This window comes from Alternaria arbusti (assembly GCF_024043155.1).
Source record: "Alternaria arbusti strain BMP 1465 chromosome Unknown scaffold_5, whole genome shotgun sequence".
Lineage (NCBI taxonomy): Eukaryota > Fungi > Ascomycota > Dothideomycetes > Pleosporales > Pleosporaceae > Alternaria > Alternaria arbusti.
In genome coordinates this window covers 1,840,658-1,867,558 of record NW_026249945.1, presented here as the reverse complement: position 1 = coordinate 1,867,558, position 26,901 = coordinate 1,840,658, and the positions used below count along the sequence as shown (strand labels likewise).

Here is a 26,901-nt window from a genome sequence, read left to right as displayed (position 1 = left end):
TAAAACCTCGTCACATTCCGACCTCTGATGTGATGACATATACATAAGAAAAATTAAAGTACCAGCACTTTATTACTCTGGTGTTGGTGGTTCGTATGGGTGGGGTGAAAGAAAGGCTGTCAAGGATAGAGTGCCCAGATGTGAGGCTTGAAACCAACCTTGGGAAAGCGCGAAGTGATCGATGCCAGACAATTGGCAATTGACGTGTGGTATCTAGTTGCTCCTACTAGGGCATCGCTTGGCAAGTAACGGCAGATGCGTGCCGCTATATCAGGTGTGATACTTGCAGGCATGATATAGTAGCCAAGACTTTTGGGTAAGTGCTTAAGGGTCTGGCGTGACGTTGGAGCGCGGCATCAAATTTGCGCAAACACGTGGTGACGTCGAGAAGGAAGTGACGACGACTGACCCGATTGAGAAGGAGCAAACAATACCAACACCATGTAAACGAGATCAACTAGGATCGAGAGCGGGTACTGGAAGATAAGGCTCACCTAAAGAGTTGGCTTCACCTTGAGAGACGGTATCTCCGGTGTGAAAAAAACCAACGATAAAAACCACAGAAAGCAACACGAGGAATATGCAGTCTTAAAAGTTAGCAGAAAAGGCATGTTGAAGCCCCCTCTATAAACGATCTAACGAATTACAATACATAAACAAGAAGATTCTACAAACACCAGCGTGCCTTACCCTTTACGCACTACAAACACCCAACGCCGCCCCATGCCATGCTATGCGAAACAACAAAAACCCAAACCAGCAACACTCCTACCTCCGCGGCGTAGCCCTCGGCGTCGGACTCCTCTCCTTCACATCCAGCGCCCTCATACGCTCAACATTCGTATCCACACCCGTATCGCCCCCACCCTCAATCGAGGGAACAACGTCTTGAACCATCGTCCTATCACCCTCACCATCTTCATCATCTGCATACTCCTCCTCTCCATCATCATCATCCCCATACCTCCTCTCTGCATACTCCCCGCCGTCCATATAATCACCCCCTTCAACACTCTCCACAATACTATCCTCCAACCCCGCCTCATCCGCATCCACATCCAAACTCTCCCTCGACATGTAGCTTGCTTCTAGATCTTCGCCAAGCTCTGACCCCTCATCTTCACTCCTTATACTAGCCGCCTCAGTCCTCTCATCATCATCGTCGTCGTCTTCGTCTTCGCTATCCGTAAAATCCTGAATATCAAGCGGCTGATCGCGCCAATAATTAAAATCCGTATACGCCTCCCCACCCGCCGGAACAAGCAGCCCCACCGGCGGGAAAAAGTGATCAACAATCTCGCGCATGCTTGCGTAACCCGTTTTATAGCTGTTGAGCGACAAAACATCAAGACTGACTTCGGCGTTGGAGTTGATGGTGAAGATGCGGGTGGAAGGGATGTTGACACTGCGGTAGGAAAGCGCGTCTGTGAAGCGGTTACCGAAACCAGCGTAAAAAGGGGTTTGGTGCGCGGGCTTATCGAAGAGCTGCATGATATCTCTCAGACAAGCCATTTTGAAGACTTCGGGTTTGCGGAGGTAGATTTCGCGGCGGAGGGCCGCGATGGTGCGGTCTGGGCTCATGATTACGGGGCCTTTGGGGAGGCGGTAGTTGTCTTGGACTACGCCGTTGAGGTACGCGCGTGTGGTGTCTGCTTGGCCGACGGAGCGGCTGGTTAGGTAGAAGATGTTGTAGCCGTTGTTGACAATGTCGGTGTAGAGTTTGGCGACTCCTTGGTGTGTCCAGTCGCGGCCGATCATGTTGAGCACGTGGCCGACAGCGTCGGACTTGGTGATTGTGCCGTCGATGTCGGAGATGACGATGGGTACGTCGTGCTTCCAGTAGAACATGTAGGCTTCGCATTTGGAGCGGTTCACGGTGAAGCTCATGGTGTTTGCGCCGGGCTTTAGGTTGAGCGCTCGGAGTTGCTCGCTCGTGAGGCGTAGTGTTTTTGCGTATGTCTTGTGCTCGGATTTTCTGGCTTCGGGCGAGTGTGGCGCGGAGGAGCCTAGAGCACTGTCTGAGTCTCTGCGTAGGGGAAATTGGGCAGTGTCGTCGCTGCGTCCACTGTCGCTCTGGTAGCCGGGGTCTGACAGCGCATCAGTCGATTGGAGAGCGGACTCGTTCAGTACATTCATTGTCGTCTTGGCCATAGCCGCTGCCTTGGCCTCCTCACTGCTGTAGATCCAGAGGTTGCCGTTCTCGTCAGCGCCTATGAGGGCGCCGATGTCGTAGTCACCCGCGAGCTCATCCGACAGAATGCGCCTGGCTATGACCTCGGCGCGCAACGCATCCTCTTCGCTGCTCTTGTACCCAGTCATGTCTAGTTCGAGGTCGCCAGTCTCGGTGACCTTGTTCGGGATGTTCGAGGTAAAGAGCTTCTTGGACAGCTTGATCGCGCGGGCAAGGGCTTCAGCGGAGGACACAGGCGGCGGACTCGCTGAGCGCGTCGACCTGTTCCAGGCAGTCGCATCCTCCTTGCTGATCTGCAGCGGCCCTCTCTCGGGGCCCTTGTCCTGTGATTCCTCGCCGTCGAATGTCTTGGCAAAGCCGTCCTTTACAGAAGGCACCGTCTCATCCGTGCTTGCCCTCTGCATGTGGAAGCCCGACCAGTCCCCCGACTTGGGCCGTCCAAAGTCGGCGCCGGCATAGTCCGAGGCAGGCACCGACATGGACATGCGCCCTCGTCTCCTTGTAGCGCTACCGTCCAGGTCGAAAGGCTCGGGCTCGTCGAAGGCGCGCTCCGAGGGCAGCTCTACGGGCTTCTGCTCGGGACTGGCGGCGGGCGATGCGATGGGCGACGTCTGCATCTCGGCGGGGATGGAGCGCGTCGTCTCGAAGACGAAGAAGGCCTCGCCGCCCTCGCCCAGCTTCATCGAGTAGTCCTGCAGCTCGCCATTGACGCGGAACTCGACCTTCTTGTCCGAGGGGCGCAGTATCTGGTACTTGCCGAAGCGGACGTGGAAGGGCGAGCATGCCAGGCTGCCGTCCTCGTGCTCTACGACGATGGTGTCAATGGCGCCGCTGAGGGTGGCGGGGTTGATCGAGTTCCAGCCCTTGGACACGCTGCCCGTGATGGATCGCACGTAGTTCATGGTTGCTGTCTATGGGCTCGCGCCTCTTGCGCAGATGATCTCGTTTGTATGGTTCGTAGCGAGCGTCGGGGATGTACGTCAGAAGTGTTTTACACAGGGCGGGCGGATGGAAATGTGTCAGAGCGTGTTTGCATTCTTTCTTCACATGTCAGAGGGCTGCTTTCACCGAGGGAGGAGCGACCGGCCGAGCGTTGAGGGTCAAAGAAGGGATGTCAGGAGTGGAAGTACTTTTGCGCTGACGTGCCTAGGCAGTGGTGAGCTATGCGGTCACCGAGCTCGCGGGCGCATCACGGGCCCGAGGACGTCAGGCCGAGATCAAGTGACACCAGCGATGCGCTGAGCCGGAGTGCGCGGCAAGAATTTCCAGAATGGTACATCCAGAATGGTATATGTTGCGAGGGATGTCGTGCATACTGCATGGGCTAAGGTGCAGAATCGAGATGCTATCTTCACATGCTGGAACGGAGCACGCACATTGGAGAACCATTCGGGCTGATTGTATGTTGGGCCAGCCACAGGCTCAACCACTTCATGTAGATTATGGGGATGTCACCTCTCATGACTCTGCTATCGGACATCATAGTCAATGGAAGGTATCGCGATGATATCCTCAACACTGCCTAACTCGACTTTTCGACAGCCACCCTGCCCCGCTAGCTGCTTCTAGTAACTCTGGAAGATGAATGCGGAGGAGGTGCAGGTGTGGAGCAGCCAAGACGTCGAAATGGCCTGTAGCTTCGGCCATTTGCGGCGGTTGTGGCTGCACATGACGCCGCCAGGCACCGCGCAAACTTCACCCACCACGACCACCAGGTGGGAGACGCCTGACAGCTGTCGCCATGTTCTCGGAACCCTCACAGTCGCTGTACTGGCCGCCCGATGTCGCCCGCTACGACATGGAGGCCCTGCTGTTCTCGTCGTCGGGCTGGCTGCGCACGGCGTGCATCGTCTCGGCGCTCTTCTGGTAGGAATTGTATCCAAGAAGAAATACACGCGCACTTACTCACCGCGCATGCAGGGTCGCCTTCCGCGCCTACCAGGTCCTCACGCAGCCCGTCGAGAAGCTGGTGCAGGTGCTCGGCCTCGAAGTCCCCGTCGCGCCCCTCGTCTCCCTCGCTGGCATTAAGGCCGACGGCGTGCTGCTGCACTGGAAGCCGCCCGACCAGCGCGCCTCGGTCCTCAAATACGTGATCCGCATCAACGGCATCGACATTGGCGACATCTCCCCGCAGGAGTCGTCCATCACCATCGAGAACCTGCAGCCCGACCGCCACTACACCATCCGCATCGTCACCCTCAACTCGTCCAGCTTCCAGGCCCCGAGCGTACCCATCCGCCTGCGCACCCTGCCCGCGGACTCCGATGACTTCTACGGTCCCTCCCCACCCAAAGACGCGCCCCTCGCCAGCGACGACAATGACTACACCCCCACGCCCGTCATCCGCCCCAACAAGACCCTCGCCGATGTCGTCACCTCCGTCGCTGCCCCGCCCATGACCCGCGAACACAGCAACAGCACCTCCCGCATGCGCCGCCCAGACATCGGACGGAAGATCTCGCCAGCATCGCAGATGCAGGACCAAGGGAGGGCAGCGCAAGAGGCAGAAGGCCCAGACTCGATCCGGCAGTTGACCGAGAAGTTGGACGGCCTCAGACGCGAGTTGGACGACATGGAGCGCCAGATCCAGGACGAAGACCAGGAGTTTGTCACGCAGAAGGCCATCTTGGTGGACAAGCGCGACGAGAAGAAGGCGGCATTGAAAGAAAAGGAAGACGCCAGTCGCGACCTGCGCAAGGAGGTGGCGAGTCTTGAGCGTCAGAATGCTGCAGCCCAGACCAGACGCGCTCAGCAGGAACGGGTGCTGCGTCAAAAGGAAGCCGAGCGCAAGAAGCTGAAGGACGATGTTGCCAAGTGGACCAGGGAGGCGGGCGAACTCCGCGACACTGCTGAGAAGATCAAGAAGGAGCAGACCGAGTACCAGGCAGCCTCCGAGAAGCGCGTCCAGGACCTCAAAGACAAGTACGCCGACGAGACGCAGGCGAACAAGGTTCTGGAAGACGCCATCCGCGAGAAGGGCATCCACATCAAGGCTCTGGAAGAGGAGAGGCAGAAGCTGGAGGAAGGCCAAGAAGGCACTGAGGCGACGGACGGCCCCGACAATGCGGAGAAGGAAGAGGACAACCGCTGGAAGATGACGCTGGGTCTTCTGCAACAGCAATATGCTCAGGCTTGGGCGCTATACGCCGAGGCGGAGAGGGCGCATCAGGATGCCACGGGCAGATTGACCTACATGCAGCAGCGTCGCCTGAGCCAGCCGCAACTCTTCTCAGGACCGCCAGTACCAGAAATGGGGCCCGTCAGGAGGAACAGCCAGCGTGCGCGACCGCTAAGCATGCGCGAAGGGCTTCTGGCTCAAGCAACTGGTGGCTTCGTGCATACTTCATCAGCCCCGTTCAACAGCATCCCGACGACTTCATCACCTTCGTTCGCTACCGCCACGCCTTATTTCAACCCAGTCAACGGCATGGCATTGCCTCCTCCTCGGAACTACAGCACATCTTTCTCGCAGGCCGACTTTGAGAGCTTGACTGGCGGTGCGCCAATGAGTCCGACAGCCGGTGCATTGCTTCCAGCGGGATTATTTGGGGATGATCTAGGCTTGACGGAAGACGAAGACGACGACCCAGGTCCACCCCAAGCACCGTCGCTGGATCCTTCACCTAATATGAGAAACGTCCTACCTGGTCTTGGAGCCCCTGGAACCATGAACCACACGCAAAACTCGAGTTCACCAGCTTCTCCACAAAGCGGCTCGCCCAGTGCTCTAGCAAGTCCTCGGGACAGTGCTGGCGAACTCAACTTTTATCCCAGCAACGACAATAACATGGACAACGACAGGCGCTCCATTCACTCAACATCCAGTTCCTTCCAGATCAACCCCCAAGCCAGTCGTTTTGGTGGGCTCTTTGGACTGAACCGAGCACGGGGCAAGACGTTCTCCGATGAGGGTCCAGCGTTGGGCTCCCTGAAACCGTCACAAAGTCAGTCACTACCCCGCCAGGACCATGGCATTGACGGTCTGGGTAACACTCGCCGTCGCGGTAGCCATTCTGAAGGCGCATGGTACGACACATTCATACGCACCAAGACTCAGCCGATTGAGTCGCTTAGTAGTCCAAAGCATGTGGCTACACGCAAACGACCGTTCAACATGTTCAGCAGCGCTAAGGGAGGTGAAGACCCATGGCTACGTAATATTCTAGGCATGCAGAGGCCGGAGTCTCCGCGTCAGGGCTCTACAAACTCAGGAGAAGGCATGGCTTTGCCACGTCCATCGACTGAAAGCCAGACGCGCTTCGGCTGGAATGTGGATGCCTTTGGTGCTCGGGCTAGTCCTCTTGGAGTCGACTGGAGCGTCAACAACACCAACACCACTTCATGGTCACGGCTAGGGTCTCGTCGACCCTCGATGCAACACACGTCGAGCGCGAACCTAATCAACGACGACATCCACGATGATGTACTGGACTTTCCTTCAAACACACGCTCACCCACTCAAGCGCCGATTGGCACTCGACCGCAGTCATCTGCGTCCCACATGCCAGCCCAGCCGTCGACCTCATCACTCCCACCCATCCCACCCACGCCACCAAAGCAGCTCAACCCCGCAGCAGCCAGCTTCACCATGTTCCAACTCGGCAAGAAGAACGAAGAAGAAAAAGCCAAGCGCGCCGCCGAGAAAGAAGCCCGCCGAGCCGAAAAGGCAGAGAAGAAGGAAGAAAAGGAAAAGAAGGTCAAGGCCGACAAGGCGGAAAAGGCTGCCCGCAAAGATAAGCACGCCACGCCTTCGGAAGCCGGCGACGCCAGAGACACAACTTCTCCTCATGATTCCCGCATGTCGCGAGACACTCCTTCTATCATCTCTACGGCTGACGCCTCAGAAGCCTCCCCCCGCGAATCTCTCGAGCGGAGTATATCCCACACTGCCTCCGACGCCGCGGGTTCCATCGGCAAAGAATCCTTCATGCAGAAACTCACTCGCAAGGGTAGTACCAACCAGTTCCTCACGTTTGGCAAGAAGAACGCGCTCTTCTCCAAGTCCGCCAAATCCGATGTACCCAGTACACCTGATGAGCATGACGAGGAGGGTTCAACGAGCGGGTTCTTTGGTCTGGGCAAGAGTACAGAGAGTGTGGGGAATAGTCCTCAGATTGGCACGCCGAAGAGTGGGACTACTGGTGGTGTTTGGGGGAGTATTACCAAGAAGATTGGGAGGAAGGAGAAGGATAAGACGCCGAGTTTGCATGAGAGTGTTGCTAGTGAGGCGACGGGGGATGAGGATGATGTGGTGGGGTTGGGGGTTGCGTGAGGGAGGTTGTAGCTTTGCGTTCTGCATGTTGTAGTAATTAGCAAATGTATGGTTCTCTGATCATTGTGTTATAGCACGCGTGGTTCTCGTGCTGTGTTCGTTTTGTCTAGTGCATGATAGAAGCTAGGCGCTGTGCAAGGCTCACGATTGCTGTATCATGAGTGAGTATCTAAACATAAGTTGCTTTGTTGTATCTTCGTAATAACAACTAATTCTCCTTCACTTGCGGTTCGCTAGTGCAACTTTTCCCCAGATTCCACTTGAGCCGCATGCAGGTGCCAAGCCTTCGCGTCGTCTGTCGCAACTTCACCAACGCGCCTCGACCTCACTCACCTACCAACATCACGCGCACCCACCACACCACCCACCATGGCGTCACCCGCCGCAGAACCCATGCAGAATGGCATCTCAACGCCGCCTGCGACCGCTAATGCACCCACACTCAGCCCACCCACCCAATCCCAACCGCAACCCTCACAGCCAACTGCGCAACCATCGCAACAGTCCAACGGCGTACCCAGTACCGCACCGATGAACCCCGCCTTCCCACCAACATCCCTCTCCGACCCAGGAACCAGCAAACGCCCCCGCGACGCCCGCCTCATCCACCTCATCCTCGCCAACATGGGCGTACACGCCTACACCGAGCGCGTCCCCCTCCAACTCCTCGACTTCGCCTACCGCTACACCTCGTCCATCCTCTCCGACGCCATATCCTACGAACCACCGCTTCCCACCACCTCCGGCAGCAAGAAACGCGGCGCGAATGCCGATGGCAGCGGTGAAGACGCCGTGAGTCTGAATGCGCTTAGGACAGCTGTGGGAGCAAGAGCCGCGGGCGCGTTTAATACGTCTCTGGGTAAAGAGTTTATGAGTGAGGTGGCGCAGGAGAGGAATAGGATTGCGTTGCCGAGGGTTGAGCGCGAGTTTGGGATTAGGTTGCCGCCGGAGAGGTATTGCTTTACGGGTGTGGGGTGGGGGGTTAAGGGGGCGTGGGAGGAGAGTGTTGAGGATGAGGGGCAGGATGAGGATATGGAGGTTGATGGGGAGGGGGCTGGGTTTGCGGGAGGGCCTGTGGGCACGGTGAATGGGGCGCCGGCGGCGGAGACGGAGGCGAAGGATACGGATATGGGGGGTATGGAGGAAGATGAGGAGGTCGATGACGATGAGTTTGAGGAGGCTATGGGGATTAACCAGGAGAATAACGCTTGAGCTGGAGGCTTGACTTGAGCAAGCTGCTGCTGCAGCACAAAGGTGTGACTGGGACGGCGTTTGGCGGGACTTGAGCATTTGTTACGGCGTTATGGACTGGACTGGACTGGACTGCGAGGTATACCAGAGAGCTGGATAAAAAGCTTTCGTTCCCGCGCATGAGCCGCGCATCCTTTTGAAACAACATGGCGGCGAGTATTTACACGTTATAATACAATATACATCCGCTCCATCCTCCACCCTCCGTACACCCTCCGTACACAACACCCACCCCCCTCATCTCGACCCATAAACTCCACCCCTAGTAACGCCCCTATCATCAACCCTATTCTCCTCTTTCCTCCTCAGTCCCTCCTCATTAACCGTTTCCGCCCTCTTCCCCAGCGTCCTCCCACTCTCATCTAGATTCCACCATTCTTTGTGTTTTTCCCGCGCATCTTCCAGCTTTCTTTGGTGGTCTATCCTTGCCTATCACAGATGTCAGTGAAGCCTCCCACAGATACAGTGCGAGAGTTAAAAGTGTATGAGACTTGATATAACATACCTGCCTCCTCTCCTCCGCCAACGCAAACCACTCCAACCTCGCCTTATCCAACTCATCCTGATTCTGATACTGTAACATGCAACTATTCATCGCCAGTCGTGGTTGGCGACACGCGTATATCATTGTGAAGGTGCGGCCGAGGGCGCATTGGGCGAATGCTATTGAAGGATACGGATTAGCTACGCTACAGGTTGCTAGGTATAAATGTATAAAAACGTACTCTCAATCTCCTTTGCGCATTTCGCCCGCACGTTTTTGTAGTACAGGTCTTTGACTTGTTGTTCTTGGGGCGCGGATAACGGTGTGGGATTTGTGGGTGTGCGGTTCGTCCCGATTATCATGCGGTCTTCGGTGTTGGCCATCGTGGGCTATTGGGGGGACTATCCTGCCCAATGGCCTAGGAGGTATGTCTGTGGTGGAACGAGGTAGTGTGATTGCGATTGTGTGCGTGTACGAGATGGACGGAGGGGTTGTAGCGAGTGACGGTCCTAAACTGGACGAGGTGCGCGATGTGGTGGGTTGGTGGGCGTCTTTGCGGACTCCCGGCGGTGTTGAGGTTCGAGACTGGATTGGATTGGCAAGATTGATGTTATTCGGAGTGGGGCATGTCCACGCAGTTCAGAGGTGAGGATACGGAGCGGGTACGTCGGAGGTTGTGGGCTTGGTTTGGCCGATCTGGGTGAGCCGAGGCATGTGAGCTTGTGGAACGGCGTTCGTGGTTTGGGTTTCACGCGCTTTCAGTTACGCTTCTGCTTTACATCACGTAGACACGAGCACAGCTAGAAATTCCGAGTTGCAGCATTATATTCGTCTAACTACCGATCCATCCACATCCCCACCCTCCCCCACAATGAAGATCGCAGACCGCACCTTCCTCATAAGCGGCGGCGTCTCAGGCCTCGGTCTCGCAACCGCACGCGCCCTCCACGCCTCTGGCGCATACGTCTCGCTGCTCGACCTCAACGCCTCCAACGGCTCCAAAATCGTGTCCGAACTCGGCTCCCGCGCAAAGTTCTTCGAAACCGATGTCACAGACACCGACGCCATCGCAACCGCAGTCCGCGGCACAGTCGCGTGGGTGAAAGAAACAGGAAAAGACATTGGAGGCGTGGTAGCAGGAGCAGGAGTAGGAATGCCAGGCTTAATCATCGACAAGAAGAACGAGCCGTTGAGCATTGAGAGTATTGATTTCGTGCTCAATATAAATTTGAGGGGGACGTTGGATTTGGTCAGGCAGGTGGTGCCGCATATGACTACGACTACGCCTTCGAGTCCTGATGGGACGCGCGGTGTGATTATCATGATTGCGTCGAGTGCGGCGTTTGATGGACAGATGGGTCAGGTTGCGTATGCGGCGTCGAAAGGGGCGGTTGCGAGTCTTACACTGCCGCTTGCACGCGATCTGTCAAAGTATGGTATTCGTGCTGTGACGATTGCGCCGAGTATGTTTGATAGCGCGATGACGCGCATGATGAGCGACAAGGTGAAGAAGAGTCTGGAGAACAGTATGGAGTTTCCCAAAAGGGCGGGGCTGCCGGAGGAGTTTGCGAGGTTGGTGGTCGAGTGTGTGGGGAATGAGATGTTGAATGGCACGGTTTTGAGGCTGGATGGCGCGATGAGGATGCCGGCGAGGCTGTAGTTGTATTTATTTGGGTATATGGTTTAATGAGGGCTCAGCGCTTGCGCTCCCTGATCTTGAACTTGACGCCGTTCTTGTTGACTCCTCCGACGGTGTTGTTCATCTTTGCGCGCTGGAGTTCGAGTTCTTCTTCGGCGGCCATGAGTTCGCTCTCCCGCTTCTTGAGTGCGCGTAGTCTTGTTACGTGGCGCTCTTGTGCTCGCTCTCTTTCCTTGCGGAACTTTCGAGCTTCTCTCCGTGCTTGCTCTTGTGCCTCTATCTGCTTCTTCGATAATGTGTTCGGTCGCTGGATAGGCGTTTCGTCGTCGTCTTCCGATAGCTCGTCTTGTAGGTCTCCAAAGGTAGGCGACTCCTTGCGCGCAGGAATTTCTTCGCCGCGCCCAAACCAAGTGTCTGGTTCAAACTCCTCTTGTTCCTCTTCGTTGTCCACGAAGACTCTGTGCTTGCCCTGCTTTGTCCTCGCCGCATCCCTCACAGCACGCACCTCGCCCTGCTCCTCCATTATCAGCCGCTGCTCTACCTCCTCCCTCTCTTTGCGCGTCTGCTGCAGCATAGTGCGAATGTATCCCGCGTCCTGTGTCTTCAACAGCTTGACCACCTCCATGCTGAGCGCCTTGTTGCCCCGGTCCGCCACTCGCTTCCCTGTCTTGTCCACCTTGGACGACATCATCTTGAAGGAGAACTCATCGGGATTGCGGTCCTGAGCCTTCTGCTTCAGGATCTTGAGTTTGGCCTGCTTCTGCTTGTGGTCGTGCGCGCGCAGCTTGTAGTCTTTGCGCTTCTCGAGGAGACCCCATTTTGCGCGCTCTTCGGGTTGCGCGCGCTCCTTGTGGTTGCGCCGCTGAACGGCATTTCGCATGGACGACATTTTGGGCGGTGGGTAGTGTGGCGCGTTGGTTGTGTAGAGATGTTGAATTGCTCGAGACTTTTCGGTAAGCCTCCGCTGCCAAGACTTCGGCCCACTCCACTCATCTGCTAGTCCGAATGGACATCTGCGTGCTGTTTCTCTCAAACATCGATGATTTTGGTGATTATTGATCAAATTCACTTCTCGTCATGGCACTAATCTATCTAAAACGACAAGACGCTCATAGCACGTCATTCACCAGTGTAGAAAGTATCGCGGCACTCACATTGTCCAGGCGTCATGATCTCCACGTGTTTACCGCATTCGATCTTGAAACACATCATAGGAAACGTTCCGCACTTGCATTGCCTATCCAGGCTTATGCAATATGGATCTGTCCTTCCAATGGCGCCGGTTGGTGGAAGTACGGAGCGGAAAGTTTACGATATGGATTGTGCCCATGGAACAGCACACCTGGGCATCGTCGGCCATGATGTCCATCCTCAAACGCCGTCGGATCGGGTACTTACTGCCAGCCGCCCCATATGAGATGTTCTAGTGCGGGTGGATGGGTGCTTCCGCTGATAGGAGCCGTTCACCGATGGACGACTGCCAATCATCGGTGAGCAACTTGATCGTGGTTCCTCGCGGGAGTCGCGGAAACGGACCATAGAGGTATGCAAGACCGGAAGTGTGGATCCAGAGGTACCCATATGTAAGCCTAGACCTTGTACTCTTTGACAGAATCTTGAGTCCAGCGAACGAAGATGCGTGAGCGGTGACTGCGTTGACTCCTTTACGACGTGAAAGCACGACCAGCCAACAACACATCTTCGCCGAGGCGATCTGTTCTCAAAACGGAACGGAACATTTCGTAAGAAATCTGATCGCATACCACTCACCCAGAGATCGACTCCAGAGATGATATTTCACAAGAACCATAGCCCATCTCCCAACTGAAACGCCAAGTCATCACCAACCCTCCGCCCAGGAATCCTTCCAAACACCCCGGAAAATTCTCTACCGACATACGGCGCTGCACTAATGTACCCCAGGTCTTCCCCAATATACAGCAACGCCAAAACACCGTCACCTGTGTCATAGATACTGTTCGACATCACACAACTGCACATTCTCGACTCATGGCGTACGGAAAAACATGTCAACGAGAAATCCCGCGAATCACGAAATGTCCAGGGCGTATTGCTGTTATGCAGTGTAGATCGAAATAGTGAGGTTGTGGTGGTGGGCATGACCATTCTAACCACCGGTAAGGGTAACAGCAACCTCAGCCCCTAGCCAAGCTTGACTTACCATGGCGGAAGACAATTCTCCACCATTCTCCACAAATACTACAGTGTCTTGGCTTGCCGGACGAGATCCACAATCCAGGGTCTCATCCACCCCGTAGCAATTTCACGACGTCCGTAGAGGGCTACATCGGTGTCTAGATCTGGTTGGCGATGCAGGTATCGTGGAGAGGTGGGTATCGAGGATGTATATAAAGGCACTGGGGATTCCGAGTGGTAGACCAGCAGCTCACTCATCTCTTCTCTGAGTATTCAGCCCATCTACAAAGTTCCACAAGACTCAGCAGCTCTTCCAGTCCATTCTCCAACTTACGCACTATCATCTTGCCATCATGTTGTCCCAAGTCGCACTCCTCTCCCTCGTCGCCAGCATGGCAGCTGCGCAGACCCTTAACATCCCCACTCGCTCCGGCAGCATCGTCTCACTCCCCCAGCCCAGCACCATCACCGGCAGCGTCAACTTCGGTAACAAGGAGTTCGACCGCGGTCGGCCTTGCAACTCAGATGAGGACACTGGCAGCGACAGCGCTGTCTTCATCCTCCAGAACGGCGCGTCCATCTCCAACGTCATCATTGGTGCGAATGCGCTCGAGGGCGTGCACTGCTTGGGTATGTTTTACATTCATCTCGCGACCCTGCAAGAGTGGTATTGATATATATGTAGGCTCCTGCACCCTAACAAACGTCTGGTTCCGCGACGTCTGCGAAGACGCCATCTCCATTCTTGGTAGCGGAAATGCCCTCATCCAAGGCGGAGGCGCCGCTCAAGCCAGCGACAAAGTTATTCAGCACAAGTACGTCCTCCAATCTCCCCTCTCCCTCCCCCTTCCCCACCCACAAACTCCCAAACACAACCCCCAGACACGTACTAACACACCCACCCCCCTCAGTGGCGCCGGCACGGTAACCATCAAAAACTACACCATCGTCAACGCAGGAAAGCTCTACCGCTCCTGCGGCGACTGCACCGACAACAGCAAAAAGTCGCCCCGTAAAGTCATCGTCGAGAACGTTCGCGCCTTTGGGCTTACCTCCGATCTCATCGGCATCAACTCCAACTTCGGTGACACAGCCTCCATCAGTGGATCGTGCGGAACGACGAAGAAGGTGTGCCAGGAGTACAAGGGTGTTAACAAGGGGAATGGGAGTAGCAGCAAGGTCAGCTCGACGAGTGCTTGCACGGGTGCGCAGGGGAAGTTGGAGAAGCTGCCGAGCTGTTAGGTGGTTGTCGATGGCCAAAACCTCGTATTCGTTACAGAGGTATCGGCGGGTGGTTGATGCGTCTTGAGTCTAGCCGAAGAGACGTGGTGCTGGGAGATGTGACCCCGGGATTATGTATATATTCATGTTCACTTTGAGATTGTATATAGCTATCACAGCAGCGATGAGGATATGATCAATTGTATTGGTATCTTTATGCAGTTTGGTCCTCTTGAGAGACAGCTTTTTCGTGGTTGTGTTGCAAGTGCACGTAAAAGAGGATATGCTTGAAGCGTCTACTGAATACCGTTGCATACTGCCCACACAAGTACGCGGTTAGTCGAAATACCAGATCTACAGCAAACGTGACTAATACCAGGTTGCATTGAATTTCGTAGCTGTACACAGGAGACGTAAGGTAGTCAGGGACTGCCTTGCATCAAGATTACTACATATAGTACTTGATCGCGTCTTATTGCCCTGCTCTGCATTCACAATCCGACGTAACACCGTTGCATACGTGCAATCTCACCCTTTGCCGGTAGTACCCAGCACGGCTTCATGCACAAGCGCATACATGCATGCTGCTCACGCTTCCTCGACCTCTTCAAGATACCTGTCCGAAGCTATCTGCGCCCGTGACCGAGGGTCAGGTATACCCGCCACATGGTTAGGAAGAAAGAATGTACGGACTTCGTAATATCTCGGGAGATCAGGTCTACCGGGTATACGAACGCCTAAATAGTCCTCGTCGATGGCGAAGTATCTTACGAATACGTCCAGCCAGTGTGCGACATCCTTCTTGTTGCGCAGTATGATTCGAATGTCTGAAGCATCGTCTTTTTGCAAGTTCTTTCGGATTACAAAGCCAGAGGTAGCGTATTTCTCTGGCAGGCTGACTTCGAGAGGTGGTGGAGCGTGTCTCTGGCGAAGAGAGCCCACATAACCGCCCACGGCAGTATCTAGACCCACGTCGAGATAGTCGAGATCCGGGCATTTCTGCAGGCCCTGGGCAATGGAGCGCCAATTACCGTCGGTCAGAGACATACCCTCAAATTCGACGTGTTGTAGTGTTCCCGCATGTCGCTTGACAAAACCCCGAAGACGACTCCCGCTCACGTAGCCGTGATAAAGCTCCAAGTGGGTGAGATTCGAATACGTGTTCTTCGCGAAGAGATTGACCCATATATCTTCGCATCCGTGACACAGTCGTAGACGTGATGAGTTGTTGCATCCGTAGTATGTGATTGTCTCCACGTCCGAGAGTTTAGCGGCTAGGTTTGATAGCGATGGGGTGACGGACCTGTAGTCGGAGTAGTGGGACCCGTTTTCGTTGGTCCCCATTTGCCATTCCCTCTCTTCCGGGTTCATCTCTTCGAAGTCCATGAATGATGAGGCTCTAAACTCCATATGCGAAATGAGATGCGGTGACTGGGATAATGGATTCCAGAATTCGTCGTGCGAGTGTCCGTGGAGGTTCTTTGGCTCCGCTTCGACGTGTAAGATTCGGCGGGGAAAAGACGCGAGGTTAAGTGCCTTGAACACGGCGGGGTATGCTGTCTCTTCGCATAGGTGGATCTTGAGCAATGAAGTTGATCTTGCTAAGTTCTTGAAGCTTTCTATTAGGACGTGGAGCGCTTCAGGAGAGTTTGCAAAGGCTGTCCGTTCTTCGCAGTGCGAGCTGTCCTCGGAGTCCTCAAGATCCCAGAAGTAAGTTGACGACAAATAAGACTCACTCGAATATGGCCCCGTGAATATGATTTTGTGGAGTTGGTCTCGGAAATAAGGGACGCTGCTTATTGAGAACAGGACGCCGAGAGATTTGTAGGAAAGATCCACTACGAGGTTGTCTAACATTTCTCCGTAGACAATACCGACGTCGAACAGCGTTTTCTGGTAGATCTCCCGGCAAGACAGTCGGAGGGACTTGAGATCTTGAGGAAGCGTACAGTCAGAAAGATCATCTTCCTCAACACTGAAGTCACAGGATTCTTCCGCGACGATGAAGCGACAGATTCTGCTGAGAATCTCCGGCGGTAGCGCAGATAGTGTCATGGCTGCGGGTCTCCGGCGGCTTGGGTGAGGTATGCAAAGAGATGACGAGAGCGACCTGGCTGTAGACGACGTAACCTCGAGAGCCGCTGTTGAAGATACTGCGTCGTTGTGTCGGGGACGCAGTCATTTGGCCATGTATCAACCTTAGGCAACAATACCCGCTAGCACGGACCCAGTTCTTAACCGAAAGCATCGCTGCTTCGAGTGAAAGAGCTTAACGACAGCAGAACTACAGCGTGGTGCTATCCTACAGCACTTCACTTGCGTACCCTAATCAACGATCGCAAGTTTTTTGACGCTACCTACTATACTACTACTCAGACGCACCGTCAACGAGCGTGAACACAAAAGCAGGTGCAAAATAAAAAGGTCCATCTCCCCCATCATCATAACCTCCCATCAACATTTCCATACTCAGCAAGCTCCACTTCATTCAACTGACTCCTCGCTCTCATACTACTCCGTAGCCACTACAAGGGCAGCGGTACCGGTTCTGATGACAGAGAAGAAGAGTGACAGCAAAGATGAAGAAGTGAAGAAAGACTGAAGTTACAGGGGACGGTCTTAATACGAAAAACAAGACGGCCGCATCGATATGGAAGAAACAACACTTTACGATAAGTCGATCTACCTGGTCTGTAGAGATTGCGAATCGGAACCCTCTCTATCGGGGCCTTCGCGAAGTTGCATGCGTATAGTATGCAATAGAATAGAAAGCGAATGACACTTGCTGGCCGTACCAATTGGTACCCGGTCGGCTGACTTATACTGAAGTAGTGAGAGCGTACGCAGCGGGTGTTTTAACCTAGGAGTCTGTCAAGGTAGTGTCAAGTTCGAGCACTTCATACTAGTATGGTAACCTCACGATCTTGACGTGCAACATGACCAGACCATGCACTGAGACACTTTCTGATCTTGTTGGATATGTATATAAGACAGTGTCGTTGGTCGTTAATGAAAGTGGGGTAATATACAGTCTATGCTTCTACAAGCTACCATCCAGTCCAAATGAGTGTGCCTTTATCAATCCTTCCTTTCTCTCGTGCAAAGGACCCAGGTGCTGTCCTGGGTTGCCACTTTGAGCCATGGAGAGCTCTTCTTGACCTTCTCGCATTCGTTGACTCGAAGCGATCCTCACTTGCTCTGATCGTCCTTCTTGCTTTCGTCCTTCTTCTTGCCCTGATCCTTAATCTCGACAGAAGACCCCACGAAGGGTACACCCAGCCTCTCGGCCATACCTTCTCTGCTCATTGTTGCTAAGTGACTAGCAGCGTCTTGCCTTCGGTTTTCGATCTCTTCGGCCGCATTCTGTCTGATCTTTGCGTACATTTGAGCTTTCTGTTCGTCGGTGAATTGGTTTGGGTTTCCGCCACCCGTGTTGTTAGAAGAGGAAGCCATGGTCTGGATGTATGGTATCGAGAGATAGGAGTCTTCAAGTATCGACTGCGTATTCGAGAGGTATTGGTAATGTATCTTTGAGTGTATGTAGTGTATCTTGTAGTACGATAGTGATGAATATGGTGCCCATTGTTTCTACACCCATTGTCGCTTTTTATACAAGACATGACTCTTACAGACAATGCGTGACTCTCGAGAACAATGTATGATTGTGTCGAAAAAACAGTCAAGAGTATTGCTTTACCGTCAGGTAATCCGTGCATGACTACTGACTGGATAATGTAGTCATTGTGTAACCATGTTGTGAGTCGCGTAACGAGGAGTCAACACCGTCCTACAATCTGAACATGATTGAACTGGTATGTGGTGGAATGCGCATCAGATCATCGAGTCTGGATGAGGTGTCTATTTCCACTTGGGTACAAGTTCTGGGCGTATACTTCGAGATCTGGACCTTTGCGGTGAGCTGATAAGTGCACATTGATTCACATCTATACTGGACCAAGTCGACGCAGGGCCAGATGGTAGAAAGCATGCCACCAGCGGCATGGTAGCAATCAGAAGCAACCAAAAGACTCAAGGGCTGCCAGGTAACCTAGACACGTACATGATACTACGTCGCTGCATGAGTGCTTCGACCAAAACGATGAAGTCGCAAGATGTATGGGGACACACATTGCCCATTTTAGATATTGTTGACATTGGAATGTGTCGAACGGCACACATTAATACTCATGTGTGCTGCTCAGTCATGCATGACAGGAGGAAGTTATAGTGTTTCCACCACATTATGAACAAACGTCGGAGACACGTATTTAAGTTCATCGATGAGATCGGCTAGGTCTATGCGCAGTACATCTCCACCATCTCAACGCGTCGAAGCGCGATCCTACTAGATAACAGCCATTCCTTCAGTAGCTTTCGCATTCATCCTCATGGCATGAACACTGCAACGGAGAGTTCTCAAAGACCCTTGCAGTTGTTAGCGCGCATACACGTTCATAGGAAGAGACATATACATACCTCAATCGTCGAGTATACGCCGTGTTATATTCTTCCAATACCCACATGAGATAGCGCAAGATCTGCGCCGCACAGTGCTCGAACGGGAAGAACTGCTCGCAGTCCTCGAATTTGCATTCATACCGGTGGAATTTCGGGCGGTATCGGCGGTCTTTTGGATGCAAGGAATCTACGCCGAACCAAGATCCGCAGAACCTCATTGTGGATGCGGTATCTACGTCGTGATCAATTCGACCATATGTATAGGGTACAGCCTCCTTTCCCACCACCTCTCCTAAACCGTTGATCCAAATCAAGTCGGGGTGGTGTAAAGATTGGTCAGATGCGTGGACGTCCATCATCATTGTTGTTACAACGGTCAAGCGGAGCTCCTGGAGAGAGATAGTACGTTCTGCAACGAGATGCTGGCCACTTGTACCAGGAGACAATGAGCGAATGGTCACTTCGCGGTTTCCCGGACTTGAAGACGTCTCTAGCACCAATGGTAGTATGCTAATGCCCAAGTCTTCTAAGGCGGTTGGTTCTGGCAGGTTGAAGTCCAGTACGATGTCGAGCTTGTCGGCATCCTCAATTATCCAGGTTTTTCTCTTCAAACGTGAAGCGTTGGCCCATTCCATTTCCTCAGAATCTATGGGTATGGGAAACTGATGGCGTAGAAGGCGTGCGAGTTTACCAAATTTGTTGAACGTGCTACGCTTCTCTGTCGACCGGAGAATTAACGTATACGGGGTTGAGTACAGTATATGACTGTGATGGTTCTTATAGAACTCTTGATTAATGTGACCAAGACCGAGTGGAAGCTTAGTATCGACGTCCAGATCTATGCGCACTTCTTTTGGGTGAGAGGCCACTTCCGAGATGATTTTGTAGAGGACCTGGCTATGCAGACCAAGCAGGGTAGGTTTTGGGCGTGTTGGGGAAAGCCGTCGCCCATCGTCCCCAGCAACGAAGCTGTGCTGTTGATCGTCATCAGGTACCATTCGTGAGTCGTCCCAACCATTTCTAGCCGCTCTCAAGCCGAATGAGCCGCCGCGTCCGTCGTAGTCAATTGCGACTGCCCAGACCTGGCTCCGAGATGCCTTGAGCATTAGTTGGCCTTCGAGAAGCGAACGGACAACAGTCGTTATGGCTGAAGCATTGAATTTTATTCCGTTGGCGGACAGGTCATTGATGAACGTGATATCTACAGCAAGGTTACAGTCCCAAAGGAATTGGAGTAATGGTCCGATGTTGAAAGACTCAAGATGAGGTCTTTTGTAGTCTTCAAAGCCCCGGTATCCTGCCCAGGCCCAACATTTGGAAAGATCAATAGAGAATTTACGGTGCCAGAATACATGAGACCCTAGTTTTCTGAGCCATTCCTCGTAGACAATTATAAGTTGTTCGATCTCTTCTGTACTCTTTGGATTGTTTCGTTCGATAACGAATGTGTTGTTGGCGTAAAATAACGAAGCCACTTCAAGGTAGGTAGTTCGACACGCGAGCAAAAGATTCTTGTGCATTTCAAATCCTGCACCAAGATAGAAGTGCCTGGCTGAATTAAGGCCGTATTCGAGTTCGATTACGATTGGCTCCGAGTATTCGACAAGATATCCAAAGATGTGGTTTCGAATCTCAGCGGGCAGCTTGACGAGAGAGTGCCTGCTTGGGTCTATCGGCTTTGATTCGCCGGTGGCTATAGGTGAGGGGACAACATATCGAGGCATTTTAGTGTCTCTTCAGGATCGAGCAATTAGCTTGGTGGGTGGAGTGGACGAGGTAGTTGGTTGAGAGCTCTGCTGTGAACGAGAGTACGATCGCCCCACAGTATATAGGGGGTAGAGACTAGAACTTCCCACACGGTTGCTCGCAATGCTGTAGCCTTGATCCAAAGACTGAAGTGAAACGCTAGATTTGCTGCTTCTGCAAAGCTAAAGAGTGGCAGATGTGGCGAGCTCCAATCCTTTGCCTCCGCTTTTCGCAGTGAACTCGGTCATTGGGTCGCAATAGTAACGCGGCGGTGTAGCTTTCTGACCATCACTGGGAGCGTCAGCCCAACAGATCAAGCCCCCAGAACCATCCTTCTTAACCGCCACGGCACGCACTGCATCCCTCTTCTCCCTAAGCCCCAACTGCCCCTCGAGCAGTGCATTAACAACACCCATAATCTTCTTAGCGCACTCTCTCTCAGAATTCCCCATCCAATACTCCGCCCTCTCTTCCTCCATACCCGTATCGTCTACATCGATAAGCCTAATCTCAAAGTCAAGACCGCGACTCCAAGCCACACGCAGCAACACCGTAACTTCCACGACATCCATTCTCGGACCAAACGCTCTCGTCCCTTCATACACATATGTATGGAGATATACACTATCTGGGAAAGTAAAAGTATCGAAAACAACGCTTCTCACGAGCCCAGCTCTTGAACCCACAGTATCGAAAAACTTGACGAGCGCGCTGACGAAACAGGGGCGCGCGAAAGTAGCGAATTTGCTTGTTCGGTTCAGCAGGAAGGTGTTGGTGGAGTAGAAGAGTGATGATGCTTCTGCGTTGATTTGTCGGCACGTTAAGAAGAAGGCGGTGGGTATCGTGGTGTTGGATGCATATGGCACAACGGGTTTGGGCGTGTTGCTTTCGGGATCTTGGTAGAAGTAGAGACGGATTGGAGACGGGCGGTCGCAGAGGTGGTGGTAGATTTTGTTGCGAAGCTCGGCGGGGAGGGCGAGGAAGGATGGGATGTCGGGTGCAGCCGGTTTTGACTTCTCACTGTTGTAAGATGTTGTAGCAGCGAGCATTATATCTAGCTGTGCTCAGGAAGATATCTAGAGGGTTGATGGAGGAAGTTTAGAAGTAGGAGGAAGTACATGCCTGTGTCTAAATCCCATCGCCTGGGCGTGGTATACACTCATAACTATGATATGCACTGAATGCAGCGAGAGATTTCGTTGCTTAATGAAGTTCATGCCCATGAATTACAGCCGCACAGTCACCGACTTCGAGTCATAGCTGGCGGGGTTGAAGAGTCACTTGACTAGATGACGCATTTCCTATAGGTATATAGAAGTACACATCTCAGACCAGCGTAGAGTGTTCGCATCTATTGTACCTCTTCCTTGTAGAGGGTGATAAACCGTCTCGTAAAGTTCATTCTGCCTCTGCATCTACCTTTTATCTCGACACAAGATACTGCCAGTCAAGCACGCTCGACATGTCATCATTATTTTTTCTAAGCGGACAGTCATCTTCGCAGGCGCAAGCAAGCGGCGGAGCCTTCAACCTACACCCTGTTAGTAAAACCATCCAGACTATCAAAGGCGCATATAAATTCGCAACTTACGTCTTGAAGTAATCAGGATAGTCCTCGATACTCTTCATAAGATACAGCAAAGTCTCCTTTTTATCAGCCCTAAAAGGGAAGAACTGCGTATCGTCATAGTATTTACATCTCAGATCTGCTTCACACTCCCGATACTTGCGATCGATAGGATGGAGAGTTCGAACGGCAACGGGGTGGTATATTCCAGGGCCAATCTCCGAGGCAGGATCCCAGGCTCCACCCGTGTCGTCAACCGAATCGTGGACAGTCTCAACGATATCTCCGAAGCCTTTGGCCCAGAAGTCGGGAAGGTATGACATGTTCGATATTCCTGTGAATGCACAATCCAGAATAGCTTTGATGACGTTTAGTCGTAGTTTGGTGAGAGTCATGGTGTGGGTAGCTGTCATGGCCGAGGAGCCGTCGGGCCCAGGGGTCCATATTTGGATTGTTACTTCATGATGGGGTAGTGTAGTTGAGGTTTCCATCACAAAGGGCAGGATGTTGATGCGGATATCGCTCAGTGTGGCTGGGCTACTCAGATCGAACCTGAGGATGTAGTCTACGCCGGTTGGACGAGAATAAAATTCGCTTGATGTTGCAATAGTCCTCATCGACTCATCTGCGCGGGAAGGTTGAGTCACCGGCTCACGGCTGTAGTTGGATTTGAACGTCTTGCGGAGGAACCGTCTCAGCTTATCGAAGTTCTGGAATGTAGTGCGAATTTCGCTTGTTGACATCGTCAGGGTGAAGCGGTTGTGGAACAGGAAATGCGACCTCCAAGTCTCGAAGATTTCCTGATTGGTATGCAGCAACCCGCAGTTGAACTTGGTCTCCTTGTCGAGGTTGATTGCTATGCTATCAACAGGGTTGATGATCGCATCGAAGATGAGTCGGCGTATGCGTTCGGGGACACCGAGTAAAGAAGCTTGATTGCTCTTTACAAGCTCGAGTCGGGACCCATCGCCCTCCGCCACGAAGGTCGACATGTGCTCTGAACCAGGAAGTATCCTGACCAGTTGCGGATGTGCGCCTCGATAATCGTAATTTGTAGTACCCCAGTTGATCATTCCTCCGGTGCCATCTCGCTTGAGACCAACAGCAGCAACTAGTCTTCCGTACTGCCGTAGCTTCAGTTGACCCTGTAGAATAGATCGCATAATTGTAGTGATTGATGACGCGTGGCACCGGACAATCTCCTTATCCCCATCATTAGCAGGACCAAATTGCTGGGTAAACGAGACATCCACGTCAGCTTCAAGACGCCAGATAGCCCGCAGAAGGGGAGTAACCTCAAACAGCTCCAGTTTCTCGTCGAACACACGTTCTTGCTCCTCGAAGTCATTGTCCAGTCGAGCTTCTCCCCTGAAGCAGTTCCCGGATTGTAAATGATCTAGGTCTAAGACAATGTTACGCAGCCAATGCGCTTGTGATCCAAGACGGCTGAAGAATTCTCGTGGTATTTCGACAAACGAGCTAGGTAGGTCTGCTTGATTGGCCAGATAGCGCGAAAGTTGGAATGTGTTGTTCGAGTAAAGCATAGTACCTGCTTCGCGATACAGCGTCCGGCATGACGTGAAGAGGTCCACGGGAGGGTGAACCCAAGTAGCCAAATAAAGTCGCTCGTCTCTGTCATGGGGTAGGCGATAGTAAGTCGAGAACTCCACGCTTACTGGTGTGCGAAACTCAACCAGATAGCTGAAGATGTGATTGCGGAGTTCGCCGGGTAGATCCAAAATCGAAGGCTCGTCTAGATCGGCACGCTTAGAATCTCCGAGACTGAGGGGTGAGACGGAGTGGAAGTTGTCCATCGCGAGTATAGATGCTGGGGGGTACCAAATGTCCAGGCGGTAGTTCTTAAACTCTCTGTAAACCTTGCCTGAAGGTGAGCCTGGAGGTGAGCCTGAAGCCGAGCCTTGAGTCAAGCCTTGAGTCGAGCCTTTAGTCGAGCCTTGAGCTGACATTTTCGGTAGCTGAATGGAAGGTGGTTGAGGCGCTGACAGCAGTCCAACGCGGTAGGAAGCTGAATTTCAAGTACTCCCTCGGAGAACACTAGGCATCAACATCGGGCGCAGTGTGGACCTGGCTGTGCTCAGTGAAACTGCACATACTTAGGTAGCAACCGACCGCCACTAATTGCGTTATCAGTAGCTGCATGCGCAAGGATGGTAGGAGAATGAATGTAGGACAAGGAAGAGGCTGATACGTACGTGTTCATCAGGGCCATCCCAACGGAAAGCCCCTCAAATGAGAGAGATCTCGATCATTGAAGACTTGTGTGCGCAAAGTCATAAGGTCGAGCGCTGTATACACTCATAGCTGTGATATGTACACCATTGCAGGCGATGAGTGTAAATGCGCAAAGACAATGGCTCGCGATCTGGAAGATGGCGCGGTTAGGCACCCAGCACTCGCTCCATCATCCATCGCATATGCCACTTAACGTACCTATTCTCCATCCCGAGCAAGATGTAACAAGTCCACTACTTCAATCGAAGACGTCTTGCATCACATCCCTTAATCCTACTCTGATCAGTATGCGACGGCGTACCATGACGACTGAACTTGTAGTGTCGTTGAGCGCGGTGAATAGAACGGTCGTGCTGTAAATGACAAATGCGGAGTCACCGTCGTGGAGTCATAGCGACATGGTCGACGAGTGGCACCAGCGCAATGACGCACGTTCCCGAGTCACATACGTCATGTCGCGACTGTCATAGATTTCCGCAGGTATCGAAAGCATTGCTAGCAATCCTCTTGCTGTATCCATCGTGTTCGCGAGATCTGAATCTGCGCATCGCAGGCTACCAGTCGTTGCCCAAACTGCTATACACTACCCCGGTACCCTCAATCCATAAGTCTAGCCCGCCACCCCTCGGTCACACAACACAAAATTAGGATCTGTACGGCCTCCAAGAAGTCGTATAAACTGTTCCGCATAAAGCACAAGTGCACTCATTATGCTGAACAAGACGTCCACATATCATGCCATCATAGCCCAACCAAGCTACACCGGTCTTTATGTACTCAAATGGCGCCGGGGGAAGGTTACTGCGAACAGATTAGTTGATGGAATAGAAAGGTAGAGATAACAACTTACGCGCCAAGCATAGCCTTATACAGTCCCGCCCGATCAACAACAACCTTGATGAGATAGGGTAAGATTTTGTCGATCTTCCGCCGAAATGGGAAGAATTGAGCATCGTCACTGAAAGTTACATTTTTCTTCCATGAGAGATGGTCGAATCCATAGTGAACATCCATAGGATGTAATGTCCGCAGTTTGAACCCTCCATCGTCGTTGTCGTTTGCAACAAGCTCAGAGGCTGACTCCCAAGCCGGTCCTACAGCTTCATCGACGTTCTCGACTTGCACGACTTCTCCGAAGCCGTTGATCCAGATGTTGGGTGCTAACTCTTTTGATTCCACGTAGTACGTCGTCATGATGGTGGTGATGACGTTCAGGCGCAGCTCTCGAAGTGTAAGGGTATGCGAACTGACCATGGTAGGGTATCCTTCGGTATCAGTAGCCCAAACTTGTATGATGACTTTGTCTTCTCCGCTGGTCGTTGAAGTCTCCATGACCAATGGCAGGATGCTAATGCGGATGTCGCTCAAGGACATGGCATTTTGTAACTCAAACTTGAGAACGTACTTAAGTGAATTGGCCGCTCCCGGACCGGAAACGACAGTCCGTGTTTGTATTTCAAAGCCACCTGTATTGAAAGTTTTCCGGACAAATCTCCGTAAAAGGTCGAATTGGTCGAAGCTGGTGGATGCGCGGTCTGTCGTTAGGACTAGCTCGAAGGCGTTGTCGAAGAGCAATCTCTCGCGCCACGCGCGACCAATTTTCCAACTGACATCAATCAGACCACAGTCTGTCTTCTTATCCTTGCTTAGATCGATTTTATGGCCTTCACCAGGGCGTACAATCATCTCGAATATATGCTCATACAAGGGTCGTGGAAGATCCAGTAGAGCCAGCGGTTTCTCTCGTTTAATCATCCTGAAACGAGCGCCGCCATCTTCTGCGATAAACCTAGATGTGTAATGGTCGTCGGAAGCAATTCGTCCACTCCCATGAGACCAGACACGCCCAATAAAGTGAGAGATCCCCCAACTGATCGCTCCACCGGAACCGTCTCGATTCAGGGAAACCGCGCCCATCAGCCGATCCTGCTCTCGTAGCCGTAGTTGGCCTTCCAGAAGCGAACGGAACATAGCGCTCATGGCTGGCGCATTGCATGCCATACCTGGAGCGCGTCCAGGAGTCAGGAATGTATTGTGGGCGAAGGAGAATTCAACCGCAGGCCCCATTTTCCAGAAAGCACGCAGAAGGGGAGTGATTTCGAAGAGCGCAGGTCCGCCGTCAGCAGCGCATTCCTGAACACCATACCACAGGACGTCGCCTCGGAAAAATTTAGTAATGTCAAGCGCCTCAAGGTCGAGTATAACCTTGCGAAGCCAGTGCGCTTGCGAGCCTAGTTGGGTGAGAAAGGCGATAGGCAACTCGATGTCGAAGCCACGATAGGCTTTGAAATTGGGGTTTGGACACCATCCACGAGAGGCTTTCATGAGGAACGAATTACCAGAGTAGAAGGCGGAAACTACTTCACGATACAGTGTCCGGCAGATCGCAAGAAGGTTAACAGGGATTCGTACACCACGGTGTCCAAGTCGCATACGTAGCGGATTACTGTCGCAGGATATGATCATTGGGCTCTTGATCGGGACTAAGTAGCCAAATATCTGGTTTCGAGTCTCGCCCGGTAGATCGAGGATCGAGAGCTTGTTTGGGTCAGCGCGCTTCGAGTCGCCGCGCGCGAGTGGGGGAAGTAGCTTTTGGTCGTCCATCGCGCTGTCGGCGGGTGAGTCTATTGAGATCTCCAGGGACCTAGGAAGAAAGCGTTTG

General features: G+C 52.9%; 11 protein-coding genes across 11 annotated transcripts; 4 read left to right on the top strand and 7 right to left on the bottom strand.

Annotated features, from left to right (window-relative positions):
* Nucleotides 1–768: 768 nt before the first annotated feature.
* On the bottom strand, nt 769–3,093 carry J4E86_005147 (uncharacterized protein; the record flags this gene model as incomplete). Its single annotated transcript, XM_051445683.1, has 1 exon — nt 769–3,093. One exon carries the CDS (start codon nt 3,091–3,093, stop codon nt 769–771), a length of 2,325 nt encoding a protein of 774 aa, XP_051303780.1.
* An 839-nt stretch (nt 3,094–3,932) lies between these two features.
* J4E86_005146 (uncharacterized protein) lies at nt 3,933–7,463 on the top strand (the record flags this gene model as incomplete). Its single annotated transcript, XM_051445682.1, has 2 exons — nt 3,933–4,057; nt 4,112–7,463. The coding sequence occupies 2 exons, from the start codon at nt 3,933–3,935 to the stop codon at nt 7,461–7,463; spliced, it is 3,477 nt and encodes a 1,158-aa protein (XP_051303779.1).
* A 369-nt stretch (nt 7,464–7,832) lies between these two features.
* Nucleotides 7,833–8,675, top strand: J4E86_005145 (uncharacterized protein; the record flags this gene model as incomplete). Its single annotated transcript, XM_051445681.1, has 1 exon — nt 7,833–8,675. One exon carries the CDS (start codon nt 7,833–7,835, stop codon nt 8,673–8,675), a length of 843 nt encoding a protein of 280 aa, XP_051303778.1.
* A 276-nt stretch (nt 8,676–8,951) lies between these two features.
* On the bottom strand, nt 8,952–9,581 carry J4E86_005144 (uncharacterized protein; the record flags this gene model as incomplete). Its single annotated transcript, XM_051445680.1, has 3 exons — nt 8,952–9,143; nt 9,220–9,377; nt 9,440–9,581. The coding sequence occupies 3 exons, from the start codon at nt 9,579–9,581 to the stop codon at nt 8,952–8,954; spliced, it is 492 nt and encodes a 163-aa protein (XP_051303777.1).
* A 488-nt stretch (nt 9,582–10,069) lies between these two features.
* On the top strand, nt 10,070–10,858 carry J4E86_005143 (uncharacterized protein; the record flags this gene model as incomplete). The annotated part of the gene is made up of 1 exon (XM_051445679.1): nt 10,070–10,858. One exon carries the CDS (start codon nt 10,070–10,072, stop codon nt 10,856–10,858), a length of 789 nt encoding a protein of 262 aa, XP_051303776.1.
* Nucleotides 10,859–10,892: 34 nt separating this feature from the next.
* Nucleotides 10,893–11,726, bottom strand: J4E86_005142 (uncharacterized protein; the record flags this gene model as incomplete). Its single annotated transcript, XM_051445678.1, has 1 exon — nt 10,893–11,726. One exon carries the CDS (start codon nt 11,724–11,726, stop codon nt 10,893–10,895), a length of 834 nt encoding a protein of 277 aa, XP_051303775.1.
* A 1,621-nt stretch (nt 11,727–13,347) lies between these two features.
* Nucleotides 13,348–14,236, top strand: J4E86_005141 (uncharacterized protein; the record flags this gene model as incomplete). Its single annotated transcript, XM_051445677.1, has 3 exons — nt 13,348–13,624; nt 13,680–13,809; nt 13,906–14,236. The coding sequence occupies 3 exons, from the start codon at nt 13,348–13,350 to the stop codon at nt 14,234–14,236; spliced, it is 738 nt and encodes a 245-aa protein (XP_051303774.1).
* Nucleotides 14,237–14,803: 567 nt separating this feature from the next.
* On the bottom strand, nt 14,804–16,270 carry J4E86_005140 (uncharacterized protein; the record flags this gene model as incomplete). Its single annotated transcript, XM_051445676.1, has 2 exons — nt 14,804–14,845; nt 14,909–16,270. The coding sequence occupies 2 exons, from the start codon at nt 16,268–16,270 to the stop codon at nt 14,804–14,806; spliced, it is 1,404 nt and encodes a 467-aa protein (XP_051303773.1).
* A 1,134-nt stretch (nt 16,271–17,404) lies between these two features.
* Nucleotides 17,405–17,668, bottom strand: J4E86_005139 (uncharacterized protein; the record flags this gene model as incomplete). Its single annotated transcript, XM_051445675.1, is given in 2 exon segments — nt 17,405–17,582; nt 17,598–17,668. The coding sequence occupies 2 exon segments, from the start codon at nt 17,666–17,668 to the stop codon at nt 17,405–17,407; spliced, it is 249 nt and encodes an 82-aa protein (XP_051303772.1).
* Nucleotides 17,669–21,950: 4,282 nt separating this feature from the next.
* Nucleotides 21,951–23,953, bottom strand: J4E86_005138 (uncharacterized protein; the record flags this gene model as incomplete). The annotated part of the gene is made up of 2 exons (XM_051445674.1): nt 21,951–21,957; nt 22,011–23,953. The coding sequence occupies 2 exons, from the start codon at nt 23,951–23,953 to the stop codon at nt 21,951–21,953; spliced, it is 1,950 nt and encodes a 649-aa protein (XP_051303771.1).
* Nucleotides 23,954–25,085: 1,132 nt separating this feature from the next.
* Nucleotides 25,086–26,843, bottom strand: J4E86_005137 (uncharacterized protein; the record flags this gene model as incomplete). The annotated part of the gene is made up of 2 exons (XM_051445673.1): nt 25,086–26,596; nt 26,675–26,843. 2 exons carry the CDS (start codon nt 26,841–26,843, stop codon nt 25,086–25,088), a joined length of 1,680 nt encoding a protein of 559 aa, XP_051303770.1.
* Nucleotides 26,844–26,901: the final 58 nt, after the last annotated feature.